This window comes from Pagrus major, chromosome 13 (assembly GCF_040436345.1).
Source record: "Pagrus major chromosome 13, Pma_NU_1.0".
Classification (NCBI taxonomy): Eukaryota; Metazoa; Chordata; class Actinopteri; order Spariformes; family Sparidae; genus Pagrus; species Pagrus major.
In genome coordinates this window covers 11493568-11504090 of record NC_133227.1, presented here as the reverse complement: position 1 = coordinate 11504090, position 10523 = coordinate 11493568, and the positions used below count along the sequence as shown (strand labels likewise).

General features: G+C 38.1%; 1 protein-coding gene across 1 annotated transcript; it reads left to right on the top strand.

Moving 5' to 3' along the window:
* Positions 1–1774: 1774 nt before the first annotated feature.
* On the top strand, positions 1775–9725 carry ube2g1a (ubiquitin-conjugating enzyme E2G 1a (UBC7 homolog, yeast)). Its single transcript, XM_073479916.1, has 6 exons — positions 1775–1974; positions 4360–4462; positions 4618–4715; positions 6124–6302; positions 6674–6793; positions 8457–9725. The coding sequence occupies exons 1-5, from the start codon at positions 1929–1931 to the stop codon at positions 6758–6760; spliced, it is 513 nt and encodes a 170-aa protein (XP_073336017.1). The 5' UTR covers positions 1775–1928; the 3' UTR covers positions 6761–6793; positions 8457–9725.
* Positions 9726–10523: the final 798 nt, after the last annotated feature.

The window sequence follows — 10523 nt, the reverse complement described above, 5'->3', positions numbered from 1 at the left end:
TCGATCTTAACAGTATAAAGTGTGATTTTTGACCAGTGGAAAAGGGGTAATAGTTGTTCCTAACAATGCTGGGAAATTGGAGACGTATACAGTGACTAAATGATGTGCCTCTGTGGTGGCTATCATGCCTGTGGGAAAGCAAACCAGTTTACAGGTTCACAGGTTGAACTAACTTTGAATCAGCACTAGCATCAGTCCAGAACCAGCACTTGGTTCGCTTTGGTTGAAAAGGGGTACTTCTGTAGTTTGTCCTAGTGGTGTTGCCATACTCTGGCAGGGGAGGCAACCGCCATTCCGACATTAGGCCCTAATTGTCGGAATGGCAACACTTAAACCTTTAATTAAACGTCCCATCATTCCGACATTTTTTGCCTCCTAAGGTCGGAATGGTGGTATTTATTTCTTTTTTAAACGTGTTGCCATTCCGACAAATCTTTTCAAAGGGTTAGGGTTACGGGTTGCGGGTTACGGTTAGCCTTGTCGGAATGCCGGGACGTTCGCATGTCTGAATAGTACAATGTCGTAATGGCGGTATGTCCTAATGGCAGCATGTAACCCTCTGGCAGACGTGTCAAACACTGTACTATCTCTCGTATTAATTACTTTCAAATGTATTAGAAGTGGAAAACGAGTATGTATTATGAGTGCTATGTAGGTTATGTCACTGTTGGCTGTGATAGTTTTTGTAAATAGTTACGAAAATCTTAATCTTATGAATATTATAATTCCTCTAAATTCCAAACATTTGCTAGCTAGCTTACATTCCACCGATTAGCTAGTGAAAAAATAAAAAGTTCATGAACTTTTACGAACAAAAACTTGTTTTTGTGTGGCAACATGTTAAACCTACACTGCATCATTGCCACAGGGTCAATTGTCACCTAACTACTTCTGTAGCTTGCTAGCTGTCTTGTAAAATGTATGGCTAACAGTCTATGTGACAAAAAGACAGACATGCGGTTACAGTTTCACCAACACAGCTGCATTTGAGCTCACATCTTCACAAGAATTTGTGATTACGATCTGCCACTTCCTCCAACAGAAAAATGAAAGCACACCCTAGTCATGGTCTGAGATCAACTCTCTTTTGCACGAAGAAGTAGGCTACGTTGTGATATTAGTGTTAAATGAGAATAGCAGTTAATGTCATACATTAAAAGATATCGAGAACATGTGTGGGCCTAATAAATACATCAATTACCTTAGAAATTACGGTGGATTACGCGACACGTTGCATTTGTCTGTAGTAAGAACAATCTAAGTTAATTTTGTTGCATTATAAATCACTTTGTTGAGGGCTGTCAAGATCAGGTCAGCTGGCGTCATCTAGTGTCCACTGTGAGTACTACAGCCAACACTGAGCTCTAATATCACATCAGTTTGATGAAAGGCCTCAGTGTTCTTGTATGACTATAACCTTTCAGTGAGTCTCATCCCGTGAACTAAGTGATTTGATGTGGAAATTATAGGTGTAGCACAGCGAAGATGGAGGAAAATACGATACTTACACTGAGTTTATCCCTCTGTCCTTTCCGCGCTCTACGCTGTGGTCGTGTCAGCCCCTAGAGTTTATAAGAAGCAAGCTGACTGCACGACATTTGATTGGAAAACAATTAATATAATTTTCCTTATAATTTTTTTCTGTGTGAAGGACAGGGGTATTGCAGTAAATGCAAGAGAAGCCTGCGATCGTAGGGACGTCCAGAAGAGGGCAGTGACGCATCAAAATGGAAGCCGGCTGCGGTAAAAAACAACATTTCCACGAAGAAGAAGAGGTAGCAGCAGTAGCAGGAGAAGGAGAAGAAGAAGAATGACGAGAATGCTAAACGGAAAATAGAGGAGACGGAGCAGTGTTTGGTGAACGTTAAATTAAAGCCGTTACCTCTAAATATTACCATTGAACATAGCTGCATTACATTCGTTAAACTATGACAGAGCCTCAGTCAGCGCTGTTACTCAAGAGACAGCTTGCAGGTAATCAATCCTTGGTGTTAATTGATGCTGGATGCCTAGCTAAACACTACCGTTAGCTGTGATTCAAACGATGGTGCTGGCGCAAACTGTTTTCTTGAACCTTCCACACTAACGTTAACGTCCCATGACAAATAAACTGCGTGGAGATTGTAGCAGTGGAAGTCGACAGACACAGTTGTCTCATGAAAAATAAGCGCCTTTAGTCTGTAGGGAGACCAACTCTTTCAGATGTGTGCTGCGACGTTGCATACTGATTTCAGTTGAAAGCCGCTGTCAGAAGTCTCAACGACTTTCTAGTGTCGGGCTAGCTAAAAGCAATTAGCCTAACGTTAGCATCTAGCTGGGACGACTGGCTCGATGTGTTTACATATATTTTACCTGACATAACAAGTGGTGTTTTCCTTTATAATGACATGACGTCTGCTACTTATGTGATTAACGTGATGCGAGTTACTGTATTTAAGCATAAATCTAAGCAGCGTTGCAGTAGTTGACCCAGTTTCCCGTGCTAACCACATTGAATTGTTAACATATTTAGCCAACTCGCTACATCTGTCGGCTCAAGTTAGCCGCTGTCACTGTTGTTAGCTTCAGCAGCCCAAGCTAACAAGCTAACTTACCTTTATTCGTTGTTTTAGCAGAGTCAGTTGCGAATTAAATTTAGCTACCCTGATATTAGCCAATGTATAAAGGCAGCTGAGTTGAAGAAACATGTAGCTAACGCTTTATGTTACATTTCTGGTTTTATTTAAGATTGGAAATTCTATATGCAACCTGTCAGGGACATAATGTGCTCATTTGCAGTTTTTCAGATGTTATCTACATAATGATGGGTAATGGACCTGGACCTGAATATGTGGGATTTGACCGAAAAAAAGACATCTAGCTTAATGTCAGAAATTTAAATTACCCTTAGTATTTCATTATATTCTTATACTTACTTGGATTTGTTATAGAGGCTATTGATATAAAGGAATAAGTAAATTTTCATTGACAAATGCATGTCCTTTGTTTTATACATGCACTTATAATGTGTTCTAAAGTAGCATTGAAACTCCTGTAGGTTTTTATCAGACTGACATTAAGTAATTATGTTAAAGTGTCAGACTTCACGTGTAGCACAGAAGTATCTATTTTGAAACATGACTGTTAACACAGTGCAGGAAGGTAAAATGCTGGTTAGTGTGCCAACTGTGAAACAATAACCATTTAGAAAGCACTGAAGGGCTTTTTACACTTCATTTAGCCCCGGGCCTAGAAAGCTTTCACTCTGGCACAATCCTGGTACTAACTTAGGACTCGCTGGCCATGTTCCAGAGCAGGTATAGCCCTACATTTGTGTGGTTATCACTTGGAAATTGACTAAAACACAGGGCTAAAAGTTGCTAGTGGGAAATGTAGCTAAAGTAGTCACGTGGCTTTCCAGAATGTAAACATTTCTGTCATTTTCCACGGATATTCAACCCTGGCTTGACCCCAGCTTGGCTTTACCCTGGGTTAACAATTTTTAAGTTATCAACATCTGAGCCCAGGGCCAAGGATAGCCCCTAGGCTAAAGATATATGGCTGGGAATGTCACAAAATTAACTTTTTTATGGGTCATTTAAATATGCTAAATACAACATTTTATGAAGATTGGATGAAATATAGGAGGAGTGGTGACCAGAATGTCTTTTAAATGGCAGGAAAACTTTGTAAGGGGAAATGTTGGGAACCTATCTGGATATGTGTTTTGGTAAAATTAGTTTTCCTCAGATTTCTTGAATTGAAGAAAGAAGGAAATATTCTTTCATGCCTCACCGCTCAGAGATTATGAATAGACATACACATCTTTATTAAAGGCCACATCATCTGCATGATCTGCTCTCAGCGTTGACCCATTGTGATCCATTCAACTAAATGTACTAGTAGTGTTTGAGATGTCATTGTAACTAACAGGCACATAGGACTGTCACACTTTCTAGTTCAGTATGGTACCTAAAAGAACCGCAGACTGAGCTCTCACAGATTTCGGATCCCTGCTCAGAATCAGTATTCTGATACCACCTTTATGAGTGGTTATCATATTTCTTTATGCAGTATTTCAATAAATAATGACGCTAAATATAAATAGTGTGTTAAGATTTGCAAAGTGCAAAACATATCTGGAGAATTGTAGTGTGATTGAGTAAGAGTAAGAGGCCTTGGACTATTTGGGTGGTGTGTGGTTTCAACACACTGCTGGTTCTCATTCAAGCCCCAGGCAAGGTCTCCTAATACAAGGCTTATGTTGTCTCCTCAGCAGTCTTCAGAAAAGCACAACATCAGTTTAGCTAACATGCTGTAGGTACTATGATATGAGCCATTGACCATTTATTTGACTTTGGCATTTGTTTTTATATCTAGAGCTGAACAAAAACCCAGTGGAGGGATTCTCAGCAGGCCTGATTGAGGACAATGATCTCTACAGATGGGAAGTCCTTATCATTGGGCCTCCAGACACACTGTAGTAAGTCTAACACTATCATACATGAGATGTGGTAGTACAGATGTGTTATTATGTTGTGCTCTGAGCAACTTTTATTGTCAGCGCTGCTCTGGTTGTTTTGAAACGTGTACAATATTCACCTATTGATTTTTCTCTTTGACCTTTTTTTTTCACAGTGAAGGTGGTGTGTTTAAAGCTCATCTGACATTTCCCAAAGACTACCCTCTCAGGCCACCTAAAATGAAATTCATCACAGATATTTGGCATCCTAATGGTAGGTACAGGTGTAACACACTTGTTTGTAGACCTGTTTGAGGAAGTGGAGGGCATGTCTTTCACAAAGATGTAAATTTAGTGATCCATTTTAGAAATGAGGGTTTTACCTTTTGTTTAAATACTAGGGCTATCACAATATTATATTTTCACTACATGATTATCGTGAATTTAAGATAACGATATTGCAAAATCTATGGAAATTTAAAAAAGAAAATGTTTGCAATCAAATCTGTCCTATTTTGTTTACTTTGTGCTTTGTCTCTTTTTTGGCAAATAACTAACCCTCAGACCCTCAGTGTAAGGAGATGGAGGGAGTCTGTAACCATAATTTGTAACACAATTATGCTCAATTACAAGTGAAAAGGCAACCAGATAAACACATAAACAAAAGATGTAGGCCTTACATCTTTGGATTATTAGACAGTATCATCATATGTGTATTATTAACACGGTATAAATATTCAAATATTAATATCACAATTATCGTGAATATCACAATACCCTTACCAAGGATTATTGACATGTAATTGATTAAACGGGTTCAATTTGAATCTCATATCATGCCCTTTATTGCCTTACTTCATTATCTTCACCTGCCTTTTTTAAAGTAAAACATTCAGAAGAAAACCTTTATGCTGCAAGGTCAGGAAGAGTGTAACAAAGTTATTTTCAAGCAGAACTTTTGTTCATACAATAAACTACCTCCATGCCCAATTTTCACTTTGAGGAAAATAGAGTAGCCTTATGTTGGAAATTAATGATATTTTATTCCTTACAGCATGTTACGCTGTTACAGATGTGTTAGAGTATGTTAATGTTTTTTATGTAGTTTGAACAGTTGTATGAAAAAGATGCACCCCTGACCTTTTGCACATTTTGAATTTTTAAAAATGTAATCTGTTTCACACTGGTATTCTATGTTTTAAACAAGTAGTAACACAAGTAAGTGGAAAATGTTTTTTTAATCTTTATAAATGATAGGAATTATTGATGAGGATAAGTGATGCAGGAATGGACTTGGAACAAGAGTGCTGATTTCCTGGAGTGGCTAAGTCAAAATGTATATGTGACTCCAGTGCACTATATGTGGTAGGACTTGATAATTTCTCTTCACTCACTGTCACCATGCTGTTTTATTGAATTTGGATAGCTTTGTGAGGAACAGTGGGCGAGATTGGACTGTTCAGATGTGCAAAGCTGATACTGTAGACATACTGTAGACTCAAGGGTGCCTCTGTGAAATATTGACTCAAAGTGGAGGCAGATACTTTTCATAGGCCCTGTCTACAAACAATATCATAAATCAGTTTGGTAGCTTATTGGCTAAATGTCATATCAAACCACAGAAATAGCAAAAGCATTTTCCAGCGGATAAATTATATTTTACATGTTTGTTTTTTTTCCAGTTGACAAGAATGGAGATGTATGTATTTCTATTTTGCACGAGCCTGGGGAGGACAAGTATGGCTATGAGAAACCAGAGGAGCGCTGGCTGCCTATCCACACAGTGGAAACCATCATGATTAGTGTTATCTCTATGCTGGCAGACCCAAATGGCGACTCACCAGCAAATGTGGATGCTGCAGTAAGTGTACTTGTAGGTTAGAAAAGTTGATTAGAATAGTTATTTGAATAAAATATTTTTCCAAGTCTTTTCTATTTAAAACAACGTCTAATGGTCATCTCATGTCTATATGTCTGTCCTTTTGAAACCACACATTACAGTGAAATCCAAGAATTGGTTTATGTTTTGGATGGTATTAAATAGTAAATGTGTTGCAGAAAATTCTTAATTTTGATTTTGTATAAATAAGTCTATAACGACTTTGAGTAAAACTCTAAATAAACCTCAAAATTATATGTAATGATGAAATTACGAGAAAGAATGGAGTAAAGTTAAAAGATGTATGTATATATTAGGCAACTAAATTGTCTTTACATTTTTCCCCTCTGCAGAAAGAGTGGAGGGAGGACAGACACGGCGCCTTCAAAAGGAAAGTTGCCCGTTGTGTACGAAAAAGCCAAGAGACTGCGTTTGAGTGATATTTAGCAACGATCTAGCTTCATGTTTTCAGGGCAAGTATTCTCCACTTACACCATTTTAAAACCTTTTGCTCATGAATCTCAACTAACTTCAGCTGTTCAGAAATGGACGCCTGTTGCACCAGGTAAATTGAAGGAAAAAAAGGTTCTGTAGTTAAAATGTGAACTACACTGACATCCCCTTTCACACTGGACAAAAAAATAACAACTAATATCTAGCTTTTGTCATTAATGGTAATGGATACATCAGCATCAGCATTCACTCAAATGACTCTGCAGTAGTCTCCAGCTCTGATCGACTGTGATGACAACACAACACCTGGGTGGACATGCTAATTCTCGCCCCTTGTCAGGCGCAATGCTATTATGTATGTTGAAGTAAAAATCCTCTAGACACCAGACACCAGACCGACAGTCGGCTGTCAGGCATTGTCAGGGAGGTCGGTGAGTGTCCGGGGGTGTAGTCAGTGCGGCGTGTCCCACCACTTTAGTGCAGTTTCTCCTCTGCCTTTTCATAAGGGCCATTTGCAACTTTTTATCAGGCATACACTCCATTAGTGGCAGTAACATCAGCAAGAGTGGTTTAACAAAGATCTGCTTAATAATAACAACTGTTTGTACAGTATATCAGCAGAGAGGTATTTCCTTTCACTTAGGAGTAGAACGTGTCAAGTGCAGCTTTTTGGCTGAGATAAAGGAGACTAAGTTGATGCAGCAGTCAGCCTCTGTCCCAGCTAGTTCTTTGATGCCAGTTTGGCGTGTAGGGGCCTGTTAATACTTTTCCATTTGTCTCTGTTCAAACAGGGCTCGGTCAGCACTGAGTTTTACAGAGACTTAAGTAAAATATACTTGAAAATTAACTACCCTTACATTGTCTGTGACTTCCATGTCAGAACCTGATCCTTGCCAGCTGACTGATCATTACTGCATGTCTGCAACTCTGAACAGAGATGAGAAAGAAGTGGGATGTGTCACTCCTTAGCATCTTCCATCATCAGCTCTGGAAAAAAACAGTCTAATTCAGAATTGTATTGATTAATGCTTTTTAAAATAAGTTTAATGTCTTCTGGGTGTAGTCTAAAGAAGTATATGATCTGCTGCTTTCACTGTTCCCGGTTTTCTGGCGCATTCGTGATGACAAATGTAACACTCAAGAAGAACAAAAAAAAGAAATAAACAAAAAGGCAAACTTGTCTGCTCGCAATTGAAATGGAATCAATGGCCATTTTTAGACAGTTTTACCCTTGCTTAAAAAAACCTGCATATGCATGCTAATTAATGTGAAAAATGGTACTAGTTTCCAGTTTTATTAGGTACACCACACCAAAACGAATCCAGACACAACAGTCCTGCGATGAATCCTCGCTTCATGAAAGTTCTCCTGTTTAGTTTTTCTTGGAACTGTTTTAGAGAAGTGTTGATTCAACTGAACTTAGTCACAGTGTAACAACCACTCAGATGAAAGGATTAGTGTCAGTTAAGATAGTCATCTAAAACTGTCATCTGAGTCATGCAATTCAAGGAATATACACTTCACACTTAAACTTTGAATTGCACACACATCCATCTGGTCTAACACGCTGCCCTTTTTCGATCATTTCATATCCGTGCCTGTTGTTGACGTTATCACTTGTGTAATCTGTCTCGCCAGCTTCCTAACATTTTTTCCTGTCATTACATGTGTGTTTTCCCACAGGTCTCCAATTGGAAATCAACATGGCACTGTTTCCTGCACTCTTCCACCCTGTCGTCAGGCTTGTCCTCCTTTATTTTGGCAGGAACAGACTGGCTACTGTAGGCTGCAATAGAACATAACAGAGACTACCAAGGCTGACAGAAAACCGCCAAGCAAGTGCCAACTAAAAAAAAAAACCAACACAAACAACCCAGAAGATGATAAAACATTTTTCAAGTCTATGAACTGCTTCAACATTCAGGAAGATATTGTAAAGACATGTATATAGCACAGACTAAACCGGATAATATATAAGCTCCCTTTCCATCCATCGAGACACTTAGACCAAATGAGTAGCGCTGGCTCAGATAGATTTATTTTTGTTCACTTTCCCTTTCTCACCTCCAGCATGCATTAGTTCTCTGTAGATTGTTTTAACAGGAGGTCTTTAAATAGAAAGATAATTGTGATGCTGTTGGAGGAATGTCACCTGTGAAGAGCTTGATTGATTCAAGTGAGATGTGAATGATCGGTGAAGGAGGAATACCGCCATATTAGAATACACAGCTGTTTTTGTTGGTTCTTTAACATTCTCATAGCTCAACACAGTGTACCGAATGATTTTGTTTTCTTTATCAGTTACAAGTCTTACCATCATGCTCAGTTGACTTAAGAAAGGCAACATACCCCTTAATTTTTGTGCATGCTAAGTTCTGTTGATCTTTTTTCAAAAGTGCCTCCTAATAAAATGCCTGGCCACTTCACCCTGCATTGATCAAGTGTTAAGAAATGTTGGAAAAAGATGGAGAAATTGTGTACCACCAATGTGTGAAATTATTTAATAGCCAGTACACAGGGAATCTGTATAATTAGGGTATTGGTAACAATTTGGTGTAGCAATAACTCCCCTAGTATCAAGTGTACACATGTTAATTTTTGAGGTCCTCTTCTCCAATATTCTGTTCTTTTAGCAGCCTCTCTTTTCCTCTTCTGTGTTGTCCTCAGTAGGAATTGTTATGCATGCTTTATCGTATTTTTTGTTTTGGTTTGTTTTTTGCTGAATGTTTCTGGGATTTTGTTTGCGAATGTTTGAGTGTTTGTGTATACAGTATGTGTGCCCCTTTTGGTTTGTCGCTCTTTCTCCCTGATCCACGATCTCATGATTATTCTGCTCACTGAACTATTGCAGTTTTGCCTAATGTACAAAGACAAAATACTGATGTATATTTTTCATGTCATGAAACCTGTCACCTGTAGTGAGTTCTTCTAAAATATGACTTTTTTTCAATATTTACTTGTGTATTTAATCAAGGCGTGTTTTGGATACAACATGAATTACATATTGCTCATGACAAAGACGGCAGAAACCTTTCATGTACACAAAGTGTTTTCATTGCACAACTGGCATTTATTTATAGGATGGCCATTTTATCCTGGTTTATTTTCCAGTTTTTTAAAGAAAATGTCCACTTAATATTGCAGATATCTGGACAGCATTTCATAAGTTTAAACTTAAACTCCCTCATCTGCTTTCTCAGCATGATCATGCTTCAGATTATGTATTTTGGTATAATTACATGAATAGTTTTTCATGGATTTAGGGGATTATGTCAAGAGCATGCAGTTTCTTCTTTTGCTATTTTTTTTATAAACTCTGCCAGTTAAGTTTTTATTCACAGATTGCTTTTGGATCAGAGTCACTTAATTAATCCAGTGTTATTTTTGACAGACCGCACTGCCAAATATATGAAATATCAGAGCTAATGTAACATTGTGGCAGGTTAACTGTATAGATAATATATTGTTGGTTGAGGTTCACAGACACCAGCAGGTGTGAAAATGGTTCATCTTGCCTCTACACAAGCACATCACTGTCAACCAGAAAAGTTTTAGATTTGAATTGTCTCACAAACAAATTCCCATATGATTGTTTCCCATTAATTATCTGATCAATTAAATAATATTTAGTCCTCCAATGTAAAACTTCTGTAAAATGAGCCTCACCCATGATATAGGTAAAACAAGACTGAACATGATACAACAAATGTAACAAGAATCTTATTTGCGCAGCACAGAACACAGTACTGT